Source organism: Larimichthys crocea, chromosome XIV, assembly GCF_000972845.2.
Source record: "Larimichthys crocea isolate SSNF chromosome XIV, L_crocea_2.0, whole genome shotgun sequence".
NCBI lineage: Eukaryota > Metazoa > Chordata > Actinopteri > Sciaenidae > Larimichthys > Larimichthys crocea.
In genome coordinates, this window is record NC_040024.1 from 7,479,715 (window position 1) to 7,503,625 (window position 23,911).

General features: G+C 40.9%; 3 protein-coding genes across 7 annotated transcripts; all 3 read left to right on the forward strand.

Annotated features, from left to right (window-relative positions):
* The first annotated feature begins 844 nt into the window (after positions 1 to 844).
* On the forward strand, positions 845 to 23,187 carry LOC104937487 (Fc receptor-like protein 5). 3 transcript variants are annotated; one of them, XM_027287618.1, is made up of 12 exons: positions 845 to 972; positions 1,819 to 1,944; positions 2,055 to 2,780; positions 5,689 to 5,727; positions 17,613 to 17,846; positions 17,932 to 18,177; positions 18,510 to 18,644; positions 19,073 to 19,126; positions 19,377 to 19,451; positions 19,727 to 19,792; positions 19,905 to 19,993; positions 22,444 to 23,187. In XM_027287618.1, exons 3-11 carry the CDS (start codon positions 2,750 to 2,752, stop codon positions 19,991 to 19,993), a joined length of 969 nt encoding a protein of 322 aa, XP_027143419.1. In that variant the 5' UTR covers positions 845 to 972; positions 1,819 to 1,944; positions 2,055 to 2,749; the 3' UTR covers positions 22,444 to 23,187. The 3 variants fall into 3 exon arrangements, with proteins under 3 accessions (XP_027143419.1, XP_027143420.1, XP_027143418.1); XM_027287617.1 differs by lacking the exons at positions 845 to 972; positions 1,819 to 1,944; positions 2,055 to 2,780; positions 5,689 to 5,727 and adding exons at positions 16,817 to 16,987; positions 17,398 to 17,436; XM_027287619.1 differs by lacking the exons at positions 845 to 972; positions 1,819 to 1,944; positions 2,055 to 2,780; positions 5,689 to 5,727; positions 18,510 to 18,644 and adding exons at positions 16,816 to 16,987; positions 17,398 to 17,436.
* Positions 9,110 to 11,308, forward strand: LOC104937476 (high affinity immunoglobulin gamma Fc receptor I-like). The gene is made up of 6 exons (XM_027287657.1): positions 9,110 to 9,235; positions 9,391 to 9,429; positions 9,628 to 9,879; positions 9,964 to 10,203; positions 10,749 to 10,822; positions 10,970 to 11,308. The coding sequence occupies exons 1-5, from the start codon at positions 9,205 to 9,207 to the stop codon at positions 10,769 to 10,771; spliced, it is 585 nt and encodes a 194-aa protein (XP_027143458.1). The 5' UTR covers positions 9,110 to 9,204; the 3' UTR covers positions 10,772 to 10,822; positions 10,970 to 11,308.
* On the forward strand, positions 12,833 to 14,591 carry LOC113747585 (low affinity immunoglobulin gamma Fc region receptor II-like). Of its 3 annotated transcripts, none has more exons than XR_003463707.1 (6): positions 12,833 to 12,920; positions 13,076 to 13,114; positions 13,313 to 13,564; positions 13,650 to 13,895; positions 14,049 to 14,122; positions 14,270 to 14,591. XR_003463707.1 is itself a non-coding variant. In XM_027287648.1 (6 exons), the coding sequence occupies exons 1-6, from the start codon at positions 12,890 to 12,892 to the stop codon at positions 14,293 to 14,295; spliced, it is 729 nt and encodes a 242-aa protein (XP_027143449.1). In that variant the 5' UTR covers positions 12,833 to 12,889; the 3' UTR covers positions 14,296 to 14,591. The 3 variants fall into 3 exon arrangements, 2 of the variants coding, with proteins under 2 accessions (XP_027143449.1, XP_027143450.1); XM_027287648.1 differs by having other exon boundaries at positions 13,988 to 14,122; XM_027287649.1 differs by having other exon boundaries at positions 13,997 to 14,122.
* Positions 23,188 to 23,911: the final 724 nt, after the last annotated feature.

The window sequence follows — 23,911 nt, forward strand, 5'->3', positions numbered from 1 at the left end:
CCTTTGCTCTTGTTTGATCAAGAAGACAAGTCAGCATGTCTCTGTGACGTCTTTTCCTTTGTCTCTCAGGGGCGACTCTGTTTCTGCAGATGAGTGCACATGCTCATAAAGTTGGTAAGTAGTTCTGTTTGTGTACAAAAGCAACATATTTCAGAAGCAAGTCTCTGGCCTGCTCTGCTGAGAATATGTGGTTGTTCTGTTCTCGAAGTACGCTGCAACAAACAGCATCAAGCAGCATAGAGCAGATCAAGGTACGATTGCATGAAGAACAGGCCAGCACTTGGCCTCTATGTCAGAGCCATGTGCGGTGGGATCCAGGGGCACCTATAGTTTTCAGTAGCGATATTGAACTCTGCAGCAAACTTCATCTCTTTTCTGTCTCAGATGCAGCTTTTTGGATCGTTCCAAGCCGGCTACAACTCTTTGAATATGAGGCCCTCTCTTTGAAGTGTACGGGCTTTGATGACTTGACTGGATGGAACATTTTGAGGAGGGCCAAAACAGAAATTGCAGCTTGTGGTTTATCGAAATGGGGCGTGTCAACGGAGTCGTCCTGCAGCATTCTGGGTGCTTTTCCCGATGATAGTGGCGAGTACTGGTGTGAGGCTGGAGGTGGGAAGAGAAGCAACTCTGTAAACATCACCGTCACAAGTATGTTTATACTGAAACAAGAGTTGTGCTGACTCATGTTTCATATTAAATACCGTTTAAACATCTGTTGTTTAGATGGGTCCGTGATCCTGGAAAGTCCTGTCCTCCCTGTGATGGAGGGAGAGGGTGTGCTTCTACGATGCAGGACCAAGACAACTTCTTCCAACCTCATAGCTGGATTCTATAAAGATGGTCTCCTCATCGGGAACAGTTCAACAGGCGATCTGATCATCCTCCGTATTTCCGAGACTGATGATGGACTATATAAGTGCAAAATCTCGGATGTTGGAGAATCACCAGAGAGTCGGCTGACTGTCAGAGGTGAGGCACCAAATTGTTTCCAGCCTGATTGCTTGTAACAGATTTTTATCTTGGCGATCGTAAAAACAGTTGCTTGATGTTTTAAATAACCACTACCCACAAATCACGTTTGAATATTATTTTTTTGCTTTTCTGGATGTATTTAAATATGATACATTACAAGACTTTGACACCAGAGACATCTTGTGTCACATGTGTTGTTGGTCCAGGTTCAGTGTTTTAAGTCAAACACTGAGGCAGCCAACAAATTCTGTGTTGTGCTTCAAGTAAACATACATTTTTTTTGTGGTATCTGGCACCAAGACGTCAGCAGCAGTTCCTATAAGACCTTTTAAGTTGCAAGGTTGGGCCTCCATGGATCAGACTTGTTTGTCCTGCACATCCCACAGATGTTTGTTTGGATTGACATATGGGGAATTTGGAGGCCGGGTTGGAAAACATGATTTATCGGACCAGGCCACCTTCTCCTGTTGCTCCGTGGTCCAGTTCTGATGCTCATGTGTCCATTGTTGGCATTTTTGGTAGTGAACAGGTTTGGGCATGGGCACCCTGACTCATCTGCAGTTAGGCAGTCCTATAAGAACCAAACTTTTATGCACTGACACCTTTCTATCAGAACCACCATAAACGTTTTTTAGCAATCTGACAGTAGCTCATCAGTTGGATCAGACCAGCGTTTGCTCCCCACATGTGCCTTGGTCTCCTACGACCCTGTTGCACATTGACATGTGCCATGATAGTGAGATTAGTGTTATTCGCTTCACCTGTCAGTGGTCTGAACGTTGTTGATCAGTATACACTGAGTCACAATGATATTACAGTAAATACTTTCTGGTTACTTTGCAGCACCTCACACAGAGACTCCTCCCGGCTCAGACGACATGTTCTTCATCTTCAGAAACATTATCCCCGTCGTGCTGATGGTTCCTCTGCTGCTGCTGCTGGGACTGCTTCACTGTGGGAACCTCAGAGGTAAACAACAAAGACTCGTGTTAACTCTGATGTAAATGTAGTTACAGAAGTAAATTAACAACAAAGCAGCAGGACGATGATCGAAGACATATTTTTCATTTCTATTTCAGGGTTGAGCAGCAGATGTGTCATGTGGTTTGACTCTATCAAGACATGAAGATTCTCACAAGATTCTTTTTTTTGTCGGTGTCTATACCACTTGACAGAACTCTGACAAAGCAAGGGACCGCAACTTCTCTACACCTCTGTGAAAGACTCTGAGTGTCTGTGGGTACACATGTGAAACGTGTCACGCAGTGATGCGCATTCAAGCAGCATACATACATAGAAACTGGTGTTGTTGCAGCCAAACATCAACAAGGTCAACAACACAAGACATGGCAGCCAGCTGATATTAGTCCAAAAGCAGTCTGTAACTTCCTGTGCCTGTACCCTTGCAGCTTTCATGTTCAGGCTACATCATTTGTAATCTAATAAAGCTCCTCTCTTTCCTCCTCCAAACAATGTTGATTGAGATACTACATTCACACAGAGCTGCTAGCACGGCTATAAGAAAAGTTTATTTATATGTTGGTCAGATGTTCTTCTCTGTTCTGAGTCTGGTGTGTTCGTTAGCTCCACCCTCTGATATTTAACCACTGAGGTTATTTCTACCACGACAGCAGCTCTGTCTCTGAGAGAATGGTTTTCAAACTAAAGCCCAAAATTAGCGTTGCATCAACAGTAAAAATAAGCCACACAGGAAGAGACCCATAGTCACGTACCTTACACTTCAGTCTGTTCACACAGTCGGCAGCCAGTCGACATGGAGGTCACAGCTCTCTGCATCAGACTGTGTAAGTACTGTTTGATATAAACTAAATGGTAAAGTTTTTTTGGACTTTAAAGCTGTTTTCTTGTATCAGTAATGGGATTTAACAGACAACACCTAGAGGAGGAGTAGACTCGTGTCTCTGTGATGTTTGTCTCTTTCCTTTTGTCTCTCCAGTGATGAATATGTTATTCCTGCTGTGTGATCAGAAAGTTGGTGAGTACCAGTGACTCATTTATACTTTTTAAATGATTTTAAGGGTATACACCTGCAATAACATTATGGACACTGACAGGAGAACACACTGATGATCTCTGTGTCATGGCACCTGTCCCTGGGTGTGATATCAGGCAGGAAGTGAATATTTTGTCCTCAAAGTTGGTGTGTTAGAAGCAAGAAAACTCGGCCGGCGTAACGATTTGAGCAACTTTGACAAAGTTAGATAGACTGACAGCTTGGCGACTGGGTCTGAATATTTCCCAAAATAGCAGATCTTGCGGGCCACAGACCAGTCAGGGTGCCCATGCTGACTTCTGTTCACTGCCAAAAGTGCCGACAGTGTGAGCATCATAACTGAACCATGGAGAAATGTGATTTGAAAACACAACTCTTAAACATAACTTTCAGATTCAGTGTCTCTTCGTGTCGAACCAAACAAACTGCAGTTCTTTGAATATGACGACCTAACGTTCCATTGTGAGGGATTGCGTGGCTCATCCGGATGGAAAGTGGCACACAAGTTAAAAGGGAATTCACAATGTAGAGCTACAACCAAGTCGTCCTGCACCGTAAAAAATCTTTATCCAAATGACGCCGGGGAGTACTGGTGTGAGACTGGAGAGGGGAGTAGAAGCAACAGCATCAACATCACTGTCACAGGTTTGTTTGTATTAATACAACACATTTGTCATTAACTCATCATGATTTAATTCTAACTCATGTTTTACATGAAACACGTTTCAAACATGTTGTTCAGGTGGTTCAGTGATCCTGGAGAGTCCTGCTCTTCCTGTGACGGAGGGAGACGTCGTGACTCTGCGATGCAGAAACAAGAACACTTCCTCCAACCTCCTAACTGGTTTCTATAAAGATGGCGTCCTCATCAGTAACAGCTCTACAGGAGAGATCACCATCCACAGTGTTTCAAAGTCTGATGAAGGACTCTACAAGTGCAAAACCTCTGATGGTGGAGAATCAGCAGAGAGCCGACTGACTGTCAGAGGTGAGACACAGTAAAATTATATTTTGTTCCTCACCAGATTATTTGATGCTCAGCAGACTAATGCAGTGTGTTTGACTTAAAGCTTAATTTACATTATGAATTAAGTGTTTTACTTCACGTAAGCATTCACGTTGTAGACTTCTCTTAAACTTATCCAGGCCTAATGAGTTGCCCAAAATGAACCATTCAACTGGTTTCCTGCTTTAGATACCAGGAGCTAAAAAACAAACACTGACAGTGAACAGCTCTTTCTAAACCTAGTTTTAAACCTCATAGAACACCGGTGGGAAGAGGAAGATGGGAAGAAAAACAAGAGCGCCAACATCACTGTCACTGGTATGTTTGTCACAAATTCATCATGAGTTCAACATGAAATAAATATCAAACACATGTTGTTCAGATGGTTCTGGAGAATCCTGCAACCTCAATGGACAAATGATAACATGTGGCAGATTGGTGACATTACAGTAAATACTTTGTGTTGTCTTTGCAGAACCTCACACAGAGACTCCTCCCTGCTCAGACGACATGTTCTTCATCTTCAGAAACATTATCCCCGTCGTGCTGATGGCTCCTCTGCTGCTGCTGCTGGGACTGCTTCACTGTGGGAACCTCAGAGGTAAACAACAAAGACTTGTGTTAACTCTGATGTCAATGTACCCAAAAATTAAAATCAATTAGTAAATGCAAAGTGTTTGACAGAGCAGCAGATGTAATCAGCATCATTCTCTGACATGTTTTTCATGGATTCATTTCTGTTTCTCAGGGTCTTGCAGCAGATGTGTCATGTGACACATGAAGGTTCCCACAAGTCCACAGAGACAGTCTGCAAACCACAGCTCTTTTTATTTCTACATGTATCATTTCTCCTTGATCAGAACTCTGAGAAAGCGTTGTCAGACTGACCACAGCATCTCTACGCCTCTATGAACAGACTCTGTGGGTTTGAAATGTGCCGCATCAGGTCTCACTTTCTGCTTGTATTTTCTACCTACAATGCAAAGTATAATTGTGTTATGACCATATTGTGTTGCAGCCTCATGTACAGATATATAACTATATGAACCTGCATCAAACTGTTTTGATTAAAATGTATGTCTGGGTAAAAAAAAATGTTTCTCATGTTACTGTGAAGGATGTCCTGCAGGGGGCAGAGTAGATCCTGTGTCAAAAGTAAATCTTGACTTCAGCATCACTGTGTTAGCTTTGTCATAGACAGGTTCTCAGTCTGGTCTGCTGACACAAAGAAAAGTAGTTTAAGTTATTTCAGTTTGTTTATTTATATGTTGGTCAGGTGTTCTTCTCTGTTCTGAGTCTGTTCGTTAGCTCCACCCTCTGATAACTGACCTAACCACTGAGGTTATTTCTACCACGACAGCAGCTCTGTCTCTGAGAGAATGGTTTTCAAACCAAAGCCCAACTTAGAGTTGCGTCTACAATAAAAATAAGCCACACAGGAAGAGACCCATTGTCACGTACTGTACCTTACACTTCATTTTGTTCACACAGTCGGCAGCCAGTCGACATGGAGGTCACAGCTCTCTGCATCAGACTGTGTGAGTAATGTTTGATATAAACTAAATGAAAAGAGGTGGTTTGAACTTAATGAACGTGTTTTTGATCCAGAGCATCTTTCATAGGAATCGATGAAGCATTTAGAAGTTCTGAACGTGTCTCTGTGATGTTTGTCTCTTTTCTTTTGTCTCTCCAGTGATGAATGTGTTATTCCTGCTGTGTGATCAGAAAGTTGGTGAGTACCAGTTAGTGACTCATTCATATTGATCAATTATTTTGAAGGATACATTCAACTGGAAATGTATTAAAGAACAGAAGGAAGTAGCAATCTTTATCAGATATATTTGTTTTAATTTGGTTTTATTATTTCAGATCTATATTCCAGAATTTTATGTGATTTAAGAACAAATCTTTTGATTTTTCTTTGTTTCAGATTCAGTGTCTCTTCGTGTTGAACCAAACAAACTGCAGTTCTTTGAATATGAGTCCGTAACTTTCCATTGTGAGGGAACATATGGTTGGTCTGGATGGAAATTGGCACATAAGGTCAAAAAGGATTTACCATGTCAACGTACAACTGAGTCGTCCTGCATCAATAAAAATCTTTATCCAGAGGAGGGTGGAGAGTACTGGTGTGAGGATGGAAATGGGGAGAGAAGCAACAGCATCAACATCACTGTCACTGGTATGTTTGTATTTTGTCATTAACTCATTATGATTTTATTCTAACTCATGTTTTACATGAAACACGTTTCAAACATGTTGTTCAGCTGGTTCAGTGATCCTGGAGAGTCCTGCTCTTCCTGTGACGGAGGGAGACGTCGTGACTCTGCGATGCAGAAACAAGAACACTTCCTCCAATCTCCTAACTGGTTTCTATAAAGATGGCGTCCTCATCAGGAACAGCTCTACAGGAGAGATCAACATCTGCAGAGTTTCAAAGTTTGATGAAGGACTCTACAAGTGCAAAACCTCTGATGGTGGAGAATCAGCAGAGAGCCGGCTGACTGTCAGAGGTGAGACACATTAAAATTATATTTTGTTCTTCACCAGATTATTTGATGCTCAGCAGACTAATGCAGTGTATTTGACTTAAAGCTTAATTTACATTATGAATTAAGTGTTTTACTTCACGTAAGCATTCACGTTGTAGACTTCTCTTAAACTTATCCAGGCCTAATGAGTTGCCCAAAATGAACCATTCAACTGGTTTCCTGCTTTAGATACCAGGAGCTAAAAAACAAACACTGACAGTGAACAGCTCTTTCTAAACCTAGTTTTAAACCTCATAGAACACCGGTGGGAAGAGGAAGATGGGAAGAAAAACAAGAGCGCCAACATCACTGTCACTGGTATGTTTGTCACAAATTCATCATGAGTTCAACATGAAATAAATATCAAACACATGTTGTTCAGATGGTTCTGGAGAATCCTGCAACCTCAATGGACAAATGATAACATGTGGCAGATTGGTGACATTACAGTAAATACTTTGTGTTGTCTTTGCAGAACCTCACACAGAGACTCCTCCCTGCTCAGACGACATGTTCTTCATCTTCAGAAACATTATCCCCGTCGTGCTGATGGCTCCTCTGCTGCTGCTGCTGGGACTGCTTCACTGTGGGAACCTCAGAGGTAAACAACAAAGACTCGTGTTAACTCTGATGTCGAGACAATACCCAAAATTGAAATCAATTAGTAAATACAAGTGTTTGACAGAGCAGCAGATGTAATCAGCATCATTCTCTGACGTGTTTTTCATGGATTCATTTCTGTTTCTCAGGGTCTTGCAGCAGATGTGTCATGTGACACATGAAGATTTCCAAGTCCACAGAGACAGTTGCAAACCACATCTCTTTTATTTCTACATGTATCATTTCTCCTTGATCAGAACTCTGACAAAGCGTCAGAGACTGACCACAGCACTCTACGCCTCTATGAACAGACTCTGTGGGTTGGAAATGTCCGCATCAGGTCCACTTCTGCTTGTATTTCTACCTACAATGCAAAAGATAACTGTGTTATGACCATAGTGTGTTGCAGCCTCAGTACAGATATATACTATGTGAACGCTCAAACTGTTTGATTAAAACGTGTAATAAATGTATGTCTGGGTAAAAAAAAAGTTCTCATGTTACTGTGAATAATGTCCTGCAGGGGCAGAGTAGAACCTGTGTGTCAAAAGTAAATCTGCATAACTGCAGCCATTGAGAATAATAATAATAATAATATAAATGAAGATAATATAATAATAATAATAATAATAATAATAATAATAATAATTAACTGACTAAAATAGGCCATGCAGCTCACAGAACTTTTGGTGTTTTACAAATGTAATCATCAGAGTAAACATATCTAATCAAACAATCACTTACAATTTACATGAATAACTTGGATTACTATCAAATGTTGGTACGTTCTACTACTTCAAACTACCATTCTGGGTTCAGGAGGCAGACACGGTCATCACCTTTAAGAGTAGACTTAAGACTTTCCTTTTTGATAGAGCTTATAGTTAGTGCTGGCTCTGGTCATCCCTTAGTTATGCTGCCATAGGATTAGACTCCCGGGGGACTCCCCCTCCCTCCCCTCTCTCTTTGGCTTTGTCTGTCTCTTTCAGGGTTATGCCTAGTCAGGCACGGTATTGGTTGAAGGTGCAGTCACATCTCCCTTTACTGAAAACTCTCTCTCTCTCTCTTTGATACTTAGAAGTAGAAGACTACAAATGTAACAGTGATGCAATGTGTGAATACATTTTAAGTTCAATGAGTTTGAATTCCTCAGTGTTGGTCATGACTCAGTATCGTGGTTCTTATCATAATGATTGATGCCACAGGTTTCCATAAATACATGAAGAGAAACTGGATCAGTGTCATGATTTCCTCTTTTCTTTCTTTCAATGTTGATCTTTTCTGTCTTCTCTCTGAGAGGTGACACACAGGTCCTACTCTGCCCCCTGCAGGACATCATTCACATTACATGAAAAAAAAAAACAGTTTCTCATGTACTGTGAATGATGTCCTGCAGGGGGCAGAGTAGGACCTTCACTGTGCACTGTACTGTGACCCAAGAGTCAGGTTGAGGGTCAACCCTCATCCCTAACATCTGAGCACCTCAGGGCTGTGTTCGAGGTCCTCTACTATACTACATGTGCTGCGTGGTCATCATCTAGTTTGCTGACAATACAGTTGTGGTAGGATGTAGAGGACCTGTGCTGCTGGTGTCAAGACAACAACCTCCTTCTGAGTGTCAGCAGGACTAAGGAGATGATAGTTGACTTGAAGCAGGGGGGGAACTACACCCCTACACTTAAATCAATGGCTCCTTGGTGAAAAGAGTGGACAGCTTCAAGTACCTTGGTGTCCACATCACAAAGGGCCGATCTGGATTCTGCATATTGACTCTGTGGTGAGAAAGGCAAGGCAGAGACTGTTTTAGCTCAGATCGGCACCTGAGGTCCGACGTCTGATGTCTGAGGGGGTTCGTATTCCTGCACCACCTTCTGAGTCTGAGTCTGTTCGTTTGCTCCACCCTCTGATATTTAACCACTGAGGTTATTTCTACCACGACAGCAGCTCTGTCTCTGAGAGAATGGTTTTCAAACCAAAGCCCAACTTAGAGTTGTGTCTACAGTAAAAATAAGCCACACAGGAAGAGACCCATTGTCACTTACACTTCAGTCTGTTCACACAGTCGGCAGCCAGTCGACATGGAGGTCACAGCTCTCTGCATCAGACTGTGTGAGTACTGTTTGATATAAACTAAATGAAAAGAGGTGTTTTGAACTTAATGAACGTGTTTTTGATCCAGAGCATCTTTCATAGGAATCGATGAAGCATTTAGAAGTTCTAAACGTGTCTCTGTGATGTTTGTCTCTTTTCTTTTGTCTCTCCAGTGATGAATGTGTTATTCCTGCTGTGTGATCAGAAAGTTGGTGAGTACCAGTTAGTGACTAATTCATATTGATGAATTATTTTGAAGGATACATTCAACTGGAAATGTATTAAAGAACAGAAGGAAGTAGCAATCTTTATCAGATATATTTGTTTTAATTTGGTTTTATTATTTCAGATCTATATTCCAGTATTTTATGTGGTTTAAGAACAAATCTCTTGATTTTTCTTTGTTTCAGATTCAGTGTCTCTTCGTGTTGAACCAAACAAACTGCAGTTCTTTCAATATGACAACGTAACTTTCCATTGTGAGGGAACACATGGTTGGTATGGATGGAAAGTGGCACATAAGGTCAAAAAGGATTTCCAATGTCAACCTACAACTGAGTCGTACTGCGTCATTAAAGATATTTATCCAGAGGAGGGTGGAGAGTACTGGTGTGAGGATGGAAACGGGAAGAGAAGCGACAGCATCAACATCACTGTCACTGGTATGTTTGTATTTTGTCATTAACTCATCATGATTTCAAATCTCTCTCGTTTCACATTAAACACTTTTCAAACATGTTGTTCAGCTGGTTCTGTGATCCTGGAGAGTCCTGCTCTTCCTGTGACGGAGGGAGACGTCGTGACTCTGCGATGCAGAAACAAGAACACTTCCTCCAACCTCCTAAGTGGTTTCTATAAAGATGGCGTCCTCATCAGGAACAGCTCTACAGGAGTGATCACCATCTGCAGAGTTTCAAAATTTGATGAAGGACTCTACAAGTGCAAAACCTCTGGAGAATCAGCAGAGAGCCGACTGACTGTCAGAGGTGAGACACAGTAAAATTATATTTTGTTCTTCACCAGATTATTTGATGCTCAGCAGACTAATGCAGTGTATTTGACTTAAAGCTTAATTTACATTATGAATTAAGTGTTTTACTTCACGTAAGAATTCACGTTGTAGACTTCTCTTAAACTTATCCAGGCCTAATGAGCTGCCCAAAATGAACCATTCAACTGGTTTCCTGCTTTAGATACCAGGAGCTAAAAAACAAACACTGACAGTGAACAGCTCTTTCTAAACCTAGTTTTAAACCTCATAGAACACCGGTGGGAAGAGGAAGATGAGAAGAAAAACAAGAGCGCCAACATCACTGTCACTGGTATGTTTGTCACAAATTCATCATGAGTTCAACATGAAATAAATATCAAACACATGTTGTTCAGATGGTTCTGGAGAATCCTGCAACCTCAATGGACAAATGATAACATGTGGCAGATTGGTGACATTACAGTAAATACTTTGTGTTGTCTTTGCAGAACCTCACACAGAGACTCCTCCCTGCTCAGACGACATGTTCTTCATCTTCAGAAACATTATCCCCGTCGTGCTGATGGCTCCTCTGCTGCTGCTGCTGGGACTGCTTCACTGTGGGAACCTCAGAGGTAAACAACAAAGACTCGTGTTAACTCTGATGTCAACGTACCCAAAAATTTAAATCAATTAGTAAATACAAAATGTTTGACAGAGCAGCAGATGTAATCAGCATCATTCTCTGACGTGTTTTTCATGGATTCATTTCTGTTTCTCAGGGTCTTGCAGCAGATGTGTCATGTGACACATGAAGATTCTCACAGTCCACAGAGACAGTCTGCAAACCACAGCTCTTTTTATTTCTACATGTATCATTTCTCCTTGATCAGAACTCTGACAAAGCGTTGTCAGACTGACCACAGCATCTCTACGCCTCTATGAACAGACTCTGTGGGTTTGAAATGTGCCGCATCAGGTCTCACTTTCTGCTTGTATTTTCTACCTACAATGCAAAGTATAACTGTGTTATGACCATATTGTGTTGCAGCCTCATGTACAGATATATAACTATGTGAACCTGCATCAAACTGTTTTGATTAAAACGTGTAATAAAATGTATGTCTGGGTAAAAAAAAAAAGTTTCTCATGTTACTGTGAATAATGTCCTGCAGGGGGCAGAGTAGAACCTGTGTGTCAAAGTGAAATCTGCAGTAACTGCGCCTTGAAATAATAAATAATAATATGAAAATAAATAATAATAATAATAATAATAAACTGACTAAAAAAAGGCCATGCAGCTCACAGAACTTTTGGTATTTTACAAATGTAATCATCAGAGTAAACATATCTAATCAAACAATCACTTACAACTTACATAAATAACTTGGATTACTATCAAATGTTGGTATGTTCTACTACTTCAAACTACCATTCTGGGTTCGGGAGGCAGACACGGTCAACACATTTAAGAGTAGACTCAAGACTTTCCTTTTTGATAGAGCTTATAGTTAGTGCTGGCTCTGGTCATCACTTAGTTATGCTGCCATAGGATTAGACTCCTGGGGGACTCCCCCTCCCTCCCCTCTCTCTTTCAGGGTTATGCCTAGTCAGACACAGTATTGGTTGAAGATGCAGTCACATCTCCCTTTACTGAAAACTCTCTCTCTCTCTCTCTTTGATACTTAGAAGTAGAAGACTACACATGTAACAGTGATGCAATGTGTGAATAAATTTTAAGTTCAATGAGTTTGAATTCCTCAGTGTTGGTCATGACTCAGTATCGTGGTTCTTATCATAATGACTGATGCCACAGGTTTCCATAAATACATGAAGAGAAACTGGATCAGTGTCATGATTTCCTCTTTTCTTTCTTTCAGTGTTGATCTTTTTGTCTTCTCTCTGAGAGGTGACACACAGGTCCTACTCTGCCCCCTGCAGGACATCATTCACATTACATGAAAAAAAAACTGTTTCTCATGTACTGTGAATGATGTCCTGCAGGGGGCAGAGTAGGACCTTCACTGCACTGTACTGTGACCCAAGAGTCAGGTTGAGGGTCAACCCTCATCCCTAACATCTGAGCACCTCAGGGCTGTGTTCGGGGTCCTCTACTATACTACATGTGCTGCGTGGTCATCATCTAGTTTGCTGACAATACAGTTGTGGTAGGATGTAGAGGACCTGTGCTGCTGGTGTCAAGACAACAACCTCCTTCTGAATGTCAGCAGGACTAAGGAGATGATAGTTGACTTGAAGCAGGGGGGGGGGGGGACTACAACCCTACACTTAAATCAATGGCTCCTTGGTGAAAAGAGTGGACAGCTTCGAGTACCTTGGTGTCCACATCACAAAGGGCCCGATCTGGATTCTGCATATTGACTCTGTGGTGAGAAAGGCAAGGCAGAGACTGTTTTAGCTCAGATCAGTACCTGAGGTCCGACGTCTGATATCTGAGGGGTTCGTATTCCTGCACCACCAGCACCACCTTCTGAGTCTGGTGTGTTTGTTAGCTCCACCCTCTGATATTTAACCACTGAGGTTATTTCTACCACGACAGCAGCTCTGTCTCTGAGAGAATGGTTTTCAAACCAAAGCCCAACTTAGAGTTGCATCAACAGTAAAAATAAGCCACACAGGAAGAGACCCATTGTCACGTACCTTACACTTCAGTCTGTTCACACAGTCGGCAGCCAGTCGACATGGAGGTCACAGCTCTCTGCATCAGACTGTGTGAGTACTATTTGATAAAAACTAAATGAAAAGAGGTGTTTTGAACTTAATGAACGTGTTTTTGATCCAGAGCATCTTTCATAGGAATCGATGAAGCATTTAGAAGTTCTAAACGTGTCTCTGTGATGTTTGTCTCTTTTCTTTTGTCTCTCCAGTGATGAATGTGTTATTCCTGCTGTGTGATCAGAAAGTTGGTGAGTACCAGTTAGTGACTAATTCATATTGATGAATTATTTTGAAGGATACATTCAACTGGAAATGTATTAAAGAACAGAAGGAAGTAGCAATCTTTATCAGATATATTTGTTTTAATTTGGTTTTATTATTTCAGATCTATATTTCAGTATTTTATGTGGTTTAAGAACAAATCTCTTGATTTTTCTTTGTTTCAGATTCAGTGTCTCTTCGTGTTGAACCAAACAAACTGCAGTTCTTTGAATATGACAACGTAACTTTCCATTGTGAGGGAACATATGGTTGGTCTGGATGGAAAGTGGCACATAAGGTCAAAAAGGATTTCCAATGTAAACTTACAACTGAGTCGTACTGCGTCATTAAAGATATTTATCCAGAGGAGGGTGGAAAGTACTGGTGTGAGGATGGAAAGGGAGAGAGAAGCGACAGCATCAACATCACTGTCACTGGTATGTTTGTATTTTGTCATTAACTCATCATGATTTTATTCTCTCTCATGTTTTACATGAAACACTTTTCAAACATGTTGTTCAGGTGGTTCTGTGATCCTGGAGAGTCCTGCTCTTCCTGTGACGGAGGGAGACGTCGTGACTCTGCGATGCAGAAACAAGAACACTTCCTCCGACCTCCTAACTGGTTTCTATAAAGATGGCGTCCTCATCAGTAGCAGCTCTACAGGAGAGATCACCATCTGCAGAGTTTCAAAGTCTGATGAAGGACTCTACAAGTGCAAAACCTCTGATGGTGGAGAATCAGCAGAGAGCCGACTGACTGTCAGAGGTGAGACACAGTAAAATTATATTTTGTTCTTCACCAGATTATTTGATGCTTAGCAGACTAATGCAGTGTATTTGACTTAAAGCTTAATTTAGTCTTTGCAGCACCTCACACAGAGACTCCTCCCTGCTCAGACGACATGTTCTTCATCTTCAGAAACATTATCCCCGTCGTGCTGATGGCTCCTCTGCTGCTGCTGCTGGGACTGCTTCACTGTGGGAACCTCAGAGGTAAACAACAAAGACTCGTGTTACCTCTGATGTCAACGTACCCAAAAATTTAAATCAATTAGTAAATGCAAAGTGTTTGACAGAGCAGCAGATGTAATCAGCATCATTCTCTGACATGTTTTTCATGGATTCATTTGTGTTTCTCAGGGTCTTGCAGCAGATGTGTCATGTGACACATGAAGATTCTCACAGTCCACAGAGACAGTCTGCAAACCACAGCTCTTTTTATTTCTACATGTATCATTTCTCCTTGATCAGAACTCTGACAAAGCGTTGTCAGACTGACCACAGCATCTCTACGCCTCTATGAACAGACTCTGTGGGTTTGAAATGTGCCGCATCAGGTCTCACTTTCTGCTTGTATTTTCTACCTACAATGCAAAGAATAATTGTGTTATGACCACATTGTGTTGCAGTCTCATGTACAGATATATAACTATATGTACCTGCATCAACCTGTTTTGATTAAAACGTGTAATAAAATGTATGTCTGGGTAAAAAAAACGTTTCTGTGAATGATGTCCTGCAGGGGGCAGAGTAGATCCTGTGTGTCAAAAGTAAATCTGCATGTAACTGCAGCCTTGAAATAATAATAATAAAATAAAAAAAATAAATAATAATAATAATAATAATAAACTGACTAAAAATAGGCCATGCAGCTCACAGAACTTTTGGTATTTTACAAATGTAATCATCAGAGTAAACATATCTAATCAAACAATCACTTACAACTTACATAAATAACTTGGATTACTATCAAATGTTAGTATGTTCTACTACTTCAAACTACCATTCTGGGTTCGGGAGGCAGACACGGTCAACACATTTAAGAGTAGACTCAAGACTTTCCTTTTTGATAGAGCTTATAGTTAGTGCTGGCTCTGGTCATCACTTAGTTATGCTGCCATAGGATTAGACTCCCGGGGGACTCCCCCTCCCTCCCCTCTCTCTGTCTCTGTCTGTCTCTTTCAGGGTTATGCCTAGTCAGGCACGGTATTGGTTGAAGATGCAGTCACATCTCCCTGAAAACTCTCGCTCTCTCTCTTTGATACTTAGAAGTAGAACACTACAAATGTAACAGTGATGCAATGTGTGAATACATTTTAAGTTCAATGAGTTTGAATTCCTCAGTGTTGATCATGACTCAGTATCGTGGTTCTTATCATAATGATTGATGCCACAGGTTTCCATAAATACATGAAGACAAACTGGATCAGTGTCATGATTTCCTCTTTTCTTTCTTTCAGTGTTGATCTTTTCTGTCTTCTCTCTGAGAGGTGACACACAGGTCCTACTCTGCCCCCTGCAGGACATCATTCACAGTACATGAAAAAAAAAACAGTTTCTCATGTACTGTGAATGATGTCCTGCAGGGGGCAGAGTAGGACCTGTGTGCCATGTATGTCTGTGAGACAACACAGTGATGAAAAACTTCACTGTGCACTGTACTGTGACCCAAGAGTCAGGTTGAGGGTCAACCCTCATCCCTAACATCTGAGCACCTCAGGGCTGTGTTCGGGGTCCTCTACTATACTACATGTGCTGCGTGGTCATCATCTAGTTTGCTGACAATACAGTTGTGGTAGGATGTAGAGGACCTGTGCTGCTGGTGTCAAGACAACAACCTCCTTCTGAATGTCAGCAGGACTAAGGAGATGATAGTTGACTTGAAGCAGGGGGGAACTACACCCCTACATTTAAATCAATGGCTCCTTGGTGAAAAGAGTGGACAGCTTCAAGTACCTTGGTGTCCACATCACAAAGGGCCCGATCTGGATTCTGCATATTGACTCTGTGGTGAGAAAGGCAAGGCAGAGACTGTTTTAGCTCAGATCAGCACCTGAGGTCCGACGTCTGATATCTGAGGGGTTTCTATTCCTGCACCACCTCACAGGAAACATCACTGTCTGGTTCAGAAACAGTACAGAACAAAACCAGGCCCTGCAAAGTGTGGTTCATTCAGCTGAACATACAATAGGTGGTGCTCTACCCACCCTAAAACACAACAATACCAGATGCTCCAAAAGAATAGGCTAAAAGAATCATTAAGGATCCCAACAACCTGGATCTCCCGACCACAATCAGGAAGTTTCACACAGTTTCACTTCTTTAAAAGACATAAAAGTTTTGTGGTTTTCAACAACAGCTAAATCTTGGTAGAACAAGTAACCCTAGCTCCAACCTCTTTAGCTCTTTAGCCTCATCTTGTGGAACCCCACATGTACTTTGGTGCACTCCTCCCCTTGTGCCTGCTCTTCGCCTCACTCAGTGATGTAGCAAAGGAGGAGCTAGTTTGTCCGTCAACGTCACAGCTTCAGTCCACACTGAATTATTTTCTGAATGAATCGCCACTAGATTTACTGTCGGCATTCGTGGTTCCCAGAGGATGAATCCCAAACCTCTGACTAATGCAAACTAATTCCCATGAGCCTTGGCTGTACTCAACATGCTACTCTGCTAATGTCAGACAGTGAACATGGCTGCCATTACTCCTGCTCGACATCAGCATCACTGTGTTAGCTTTGTCATAGACAGGTTCTCAGTCTGGTCTGCTGACACGAAGAAAAGTAGTTTAAGTTATTTCAGTTTATGTTTATTTATATGTTGGTCAGGTGTTCTTCTCTGTTCTGAGTCTGAGTCTGTTCGTTAGCTCCACCCTCTGATATTTAACCACTGAGGTTATTTCTACCACGACAGCAGCTCTGTCTCTGAGAGAATGGTTTTCAAACCAAAGCCCAACTTAGAGTTGCGTCTACAATAAAAATAAGCAACACAGGAAGAGACCCATTGTCACTTACACTTCAGTCTGTTCACACAGTCGGCAGCCAGTCGACATGGAGGTCACAGCTCTCTGCATCAGACTGTGTGAGTATTATTTGATATAAACTAAATGAAAAGAGGTGGTTTGAACTTTTACATTACATTACATTACATTTAGCAGACGCTTTTAGCCAAAGTGACTTACAGAGGAGGACATAAGCTGAGAAAGGTGTAAAGGACACAGAGTAGTTGTTAGTTTTGTTAGTTTTGTTAGGTAGGGAAGCATTCTCTAAACAGAAAGGTTTTTACAAGTTTTTTAAAGGTTGAAAGGGATGTTGCTGTTCTAGTAGCCGTTGGTCATTCCACCATTTGGGGACGACCACAGAACTTAAACTTGAACTTGAACTTAATGAACGTGTTTTTGATCCAGAGCATCTTTCATAGGAATCGATGAAGCATTTAGAAGTTCTAAACGTGTCTCTGTGATGTTTGTCTCTTTTCTTTTGTCTCTCCAGTGATGAATGTGTTATTCCTGCTGTGTGATCAGAAAGTTGGTAAGTACCAGTTAGTGACTCATTCATATTGATCAATTATTTTGAAGGATACATTCAACTGGAAATGTATTAAAGAATGTTTAAATTCTGTTTTAATTTGGTTTTATTATTTCAGATCTATATTCCAGTATTTTATGTGATTTAAGAACAAATCTCTTGATTTTTCTTTGTTTCAGATTCAGTGTCTCTTCGTGTTGAACCAAACAAACTGCAGTTCTTTCAATATGACCCTGTAACTTTAAGTTGTGAGGGTTGGTCTGGATGGAAAGTGGCACATAAGGTCAAAAAGGATTCACAATGTAAAACTACAACCTGCATCATTAAAAATGTTTATCTAGAGGATGGTGGAGAGTACTGGTGTGAGGATGAAAACGGGGAGAGAAGCAACAGCATCAACATCACTGTCACTGGTATGTTTGTATTTTGTCATTAACTCATCATGATTTAATTCTAACTCATGTTTAAGATGAAACACTTTTCAAACATGTTGTTCAGATGGTTCTGTGATCCTGGAGAGTCCTGCTCTTCCTGTGACGGAGGGAGACGTTGTGACTCTGCGATGCAGAAACAGTAAGGCTTCCTCCAACCTCCTAACTGATTTCTATAAAGATGGCGTCCTCAACAGGAACAGCTCTACAGGAGAGATCAACATCCACAGTGTTTCAAAGTCTGATGAAGGACTCTACAAGTGCAAAACCTCTGATGGTGGAGAATCAGCAGAGAGCCGACTGACTGTCAGAGGTGAGACACATTAAAATTATGTCTATTAGAAGTGACAAACACTTTTCTCATATAAATATAAATAAATATTAATATAAATGTTGATTTTTTCATGCAAATATTGTCAGACACCTGACAGTACCTCCCGGTGTTTTGAAAACTTGTTTCTTGAAACTCTTAGCTGGAGCACTGCAAACAAAACCAAGTTATTAAAATTCTATATTCTGTATATATTCTATGTTCACGCTCATTTGTTTTTTTGAAAACATAGTTTGGACTTTGAAATTTTACTTTGAACCATTCAAGCACACCTTTAAATATTTATATATCTATGTTACATATTGTCGATCCAGATCTACATCATCAGGAAAAAAACAATAATGGTCCCTCCTCTGGTTCCACTCCATGGATCATTGTCACTGTTTTATTGATGATCCTGCTGTTGGTGGTTGGACTCCGTCACTATGGCAGAGCATACTACGACAGAGGTACAGACACATGTCACAGCTTTGCTACATGAATGGCTCATGGCTGTTTTTGTGCTGTGATCACCTTCTCAGGTGCAGATTGAGAGTCTGTAGATGAGGTTCTCTTATATGCAAGTTACTCATCTTGACTACCCGGTTCTGTTTATTCCTAACATGCCACTGTCTGTGTAACAGAAAATTCAGTTCCTCTTTGTGCCACCTCTGCATCTGAACTTGCGGTTATGTCATGTGATCAATCAATAAAAGATTGCTGAAGGCGTTAGACAGGAACAATGTGGTCTCAAAGATAATGAACGCTTCACTCATAACGGTAGAGTGAGAGGTGCAGTGAGGGGGCTTCGTGGTTAGAGCAGGATATGGTGAACAAAATGAAGCCCACTCATGGTTTTCTATAAAGTTGCTATTTTTTTCTTCTTCGTGTCTTGCAGTGTTGCTCTACCTGTCCAGACTGAAACCTGCATCAGGCTCAGAGGGTCAAACAGGTAGGTACACTGGTGTAGGAAGATAATCACCCTTCCTACATTTATTAATTATTGACCTCAGGCTGCTTCACACAAGACAGCAAGTCAAAATGTGTCAGTGAGCTCTTCTGGTGTAACGGTCATGTTGGTTCCTGATGTGATGTGTGCAGTATGAAACAGGAAGACCAGCAGGAAACAGAAATCTGCGATTTATTAAAGTTCATTTACAGTGTCGGCTGTGAAGTGAAATATATCTTCTTCTTTTTTTCAGTTCAAGTGGAGGCCAGTGCAGCTGGTGAAGACAAACCGATATATGCTACTGTAAGAAAAAACAAGAAGAAGAAAGGTAATTCACCTCACACTTGATACATAAATCTATATTGTAGATTATTAATGCAAATAACTGAAGTAGTGCAAACATTTGACTGTTGTTACAAACAGAACAAAAAGTCTGTCTGTAAAGGCTTTGGTAGACGTCACGTGTTGGTTTCTGGTGAGAATTTAAGCTTCCTGGACTCAAACCACAGAGAACAACAAGGCTGAAGGGGCCTCGAGAAGTGCCACGGCTCAAATGGGCATAAAACATAGTCTGTGTCCTTAAACACTGTCTCTCTCTGTCAGATGAGGGTGAATTGTTGTCTTCACCTGTGTACTACACCTTGGGCGAGGATGAAACTCAACAACCAGGTGAGACTCATTGTGATTTAAAAAGCCTTAGCTCTTGTTAACACCAATGTTGTAATAAAGTGAAGGGTGTAACTTTTGGCAACAAACTGACATTTTCTATCTTTTTTTAAAGCTGAGCCAGTCACAGACGCATTTTATGCGCTTGCAACAGGTGTCACCAACCAACCTTTAACAGAGGATACCTATGCTACAATCACATAGGTAAGACTGAGGACAATAATGGTTTTTATACTGGGTTTTATAGTGTTTACATAGTTGGACGACTGGAGATGGTTGAAGGTTGATGGTTGAAGATACTGTGAATTACAATACACTCTATATGAATTTGGGTTTAGGTAGCGCTATGAGCTAGTGGCTTCTAGTGAACACGGCTGGACCGAACACAAAACCAGCGGTGGCCAGTCTGGCAGGGATACAGTAGCCTACCCATAAAACTGGTGACAGAGCTAACGGCAGTTAGTGGTACGCTACTTAACGATGTTTCCATCAAGATATAAGAATAACGAATACTTCCTGTTGGTCTCAAACAGGCTGTGCTTGTGGTCATTGTGATGGAGAGAGAGACAGAGAGACAGGGAGAGAGACAGAGAGACAGAGAGAGAGAGAGAGAGGAGAGGGGAGGGAGTCTAATCCTATGGCAGCATAACTAAGGCATGACCTGAGCCAGCCCTAACTATAAGCTTTATCAAAAAGGAAAGTCTTAAGTCTACTCTTAAAGGTGTTGACCGTGTCTGCCTCCTGAACCCAGAATGGTAGACAACATTTTATTGATGGTAAACATCAAATTTTATAAAACAGCAAACCAGTAACCAGTATACCCTACTTCTTTCTAGCCATGCAGAAAATCCCCAGACTCCCTCAAAAAGCAAACTTCATGAACAAATTCGTAATTTTTTGGGCCTCTTGTCGTCCGTTTCGTCCAAGTATGTTGGCTACTACTGCTGAGCTACCGCTTAAAAACAACAAAGCATTTCATCTTTGCAAACTGCAATCGTGCACGTGTTTATTTGCATACAGATCACAGGTGGTCACATGAGATGCATGCACTGACGTGAGGTGTAAACAGGCTCGTAGGGTGTTAAATGGTTCATGTGTTGCGTTATAATAAGCGTTATTGCAAAGTGTGTTAAATCAGTAAAGCGAGTTGTTCCGTCTGCTAAAGCGGTTCATCATGATCTTCAGTTAACTGAAGCTGTGTGTATTTTCAAGACGTGCAGGTTTATTTTTAGTTAAAGCGAGTTGTTTCGTCTGCTTCGTGAGAACGCTGTTCACAGAAACAGAGCTGCTGCACTTTTTAACACTCGCTGTGGTCACCTGCTAACTTCATGGTGTTGCATTCGAAACAAATACCGCTGTTTGTGGTCAACACTCTAATAATACTGTGAACACAATGCAGTTAGTGTTACGTAAAGATCTAAGGGCCACTGATGAGAAGACGTGCAACTGCATTTACACTGTATAAAGGTCATGTTATACATGTCAAAGTGTATTTTTGTGCTTGTTGTCTCTTGCCAAACATGACATGGTCCTTGTAATATTTCCTGTTCTTGCATTAATAAATGACAGGTTAAGCAGTGTGTGTCGTGGTTAAGAGATGATTTATTTAAACATTTTAAAAAGTGAAATTGAGTGGCTGAAACTTACCTGATAAACCAGTATGTCACACCTTGAAACGTCTTTGATAGGCTATGCTAAAGGCTTGGTCAAAAAAAGTTTTCCTGCTGTGTAAAATGTAAATAGAGGCAAACTGTGTCGATGGGAAAACACTGAAACTTCATATTTAATTGAAAGTAGCAGAAAGACAAGTTATCAAATGACATGTTCATTTAGATGCCAGCAACAGGCTTGTAAAAAGTTGGACAGTATCATGATTACCACACTGTTCATCAGCTCTTCTTTTAACAGCACTCTGTTAGAGAAATGAGGAGTCTTTGCTGTAATCTTCAAAGTGTAAGTGTTGCTGTAGGATTTCAGCTGTAAACAGTTCAACCACTCCTACGTTGCATAATGTGCCAAAGATTTTATTTCTGTGATAAGTCTGGATTGCAGGCAGGCCAGTTTAGCAGCGTCCCTCTTTTCCTACGAAGCCACGCTGTTTGAATGGGTGCAGAATGTTACTTAATGCAAAGACATCCGGTAGTCCAGTTTTTCGTCTTGTGTTAGGTTAGGCCTGTTCTTCCTTAGTTAGTGTGGTAGTGCAGGGTGCGACAGCCCACAGCATGGCTGGCCCTGTGTTTCCCTATCTTCTGTTTCTTTCAGCCGGGGTCTCCATCTCTTTTTGGTTTATTACTTTATGGGTTAAATGTTTTTTTCCTTTTTCTTCTCTTCCCTAGGGGCAACTTGTTAATAAAGATCCTTTTTCTTTTGCAAACCTTGAAACTTTTGTGTGGCGTCCTTTATATGTTATGGTCTCATTGAGCCAGCATCAAGTTAAATATCAATTTAATTTTATGAAGCTGTAACAGCATACAGATCACAGGTGGTCACTTTAGATGCATGCACTGACGTGAGGTGTAAACACGCTCGTAGGGTGTTAAATGGTTCATGTGCTGCTTTATAATAAGCGTTATTGCAAAGTGTGTTAAATCAGTACTAGTTTATGTCATTTTTCACCACTTTGACGTCTGATTTGTTCATTCTGTGTCTTCCAGGTTGCTGAGTGACAGACGAGTGACACGAGGTGTTTTCAAAGATCGCAGTTCACAGTTTCAACAAGTATGCCAATCTTAGCAACACCACGTTATGACTGACAACAAGGAAGTAGATTGTTTTTTGTAATTGCACTGAGCTATATCAGGGGAATGGTTTGCACTTGTTTGTTACAAATGTATAGATACGTCTGTAAAAATAATGTGTAATAACAAATTGACTTCGGATGAGATGTGATGAAAGTGGTACACTGTGTGCACATTCAGTTACAGTTTGTATATTTATATTCAATGGCAGTGAGCAGAATCTTAACGAACTTTGGACTAAAGCGGTTCATCATGATCTTCAGTTAACTGAAGCTGTGTGTATTTTCAAGACGTGCAGGTTTATTTTTAGTTAAAGCGAGTTGTTCCGTCTGCTTCGTGAGAACGCTGTTCACAGAAACAGAGCTGCTGCACTTTTTAACACTCGCTGTGGTCACCTGCTAACTTCATGGTGCTGCATTCGAAACAAATACCGCTGTTTGTGGTCAACACTCTAATAATACTGTGAACACAATGCAGTTAGTGTTACGTAAAGATCTAAGGGCCACTGATGAGAAGACGTGCAACTGCATTTACACTGTATAAAGGTCACGTTGTACATGTCAAAGTGTATTTTTGTGCTTGTTGTCTCTTGCCAAACATGACATGGTCCTTGTAATATTTCCTGTTCTTGCATTAATAAATGACAGGTTAAGCAGTGTGTGTCGTGGTTAAGAGATGATTTATTTAAACATTTTAAAAAGTGAAATTGAGTGGCTGAAACTTACCTGATAAACCAGTATGTCACACCTTGAAACGTCTTTGATAGGCTATGCTAAAGGCTTGGTCAAAAAAAGTTTTCCTGCTGTGTAAAATGTAAATAGAGGCAAACTGTGTCGATGGGAAAACACTGAAACTTCATATTTAATTGAAAGTAGCAGAAAGACAAGTTATCAAATGACATGTTCATTTAGATGCCAGCAACAGGCTTGTAAAAAGTTGGACAGTATCATGATTACCACTCTGTTCATCAGCTCTTCTTTTAACAGCACTCTGTTAGAGAACTGAGGAGTCTTTGCTGTAATCTTCAAAGTGTAAGTGTTGCTGTAGGATTTCAGCTGTAAACAGTTCAACCACTCCTACGTTGCATAATGTGCCAAAGATTTTCTTTCGGTGATAAGTCTGGATTGCAGGCAGGCCAGTTTAGCAGCGTCCCTCTTTTCCTACGAAGCCACGCTGTTTGAATGGGTGCAGAATGTTACTTATTGCACATCATCACAACTTTTAGAGTTGTGCCAACTTTTCTGTAAATGGGGTTGTACTTTTGCAAGTGTTCACATTCTGTACTGTATTTTGTAAACTTCTCTTCAACCCAGTCCTTTCACATAAAAAACATGTATGGTTAAAAACAACACAATATTTGCCAAATTAAAATCAAAATAAATCC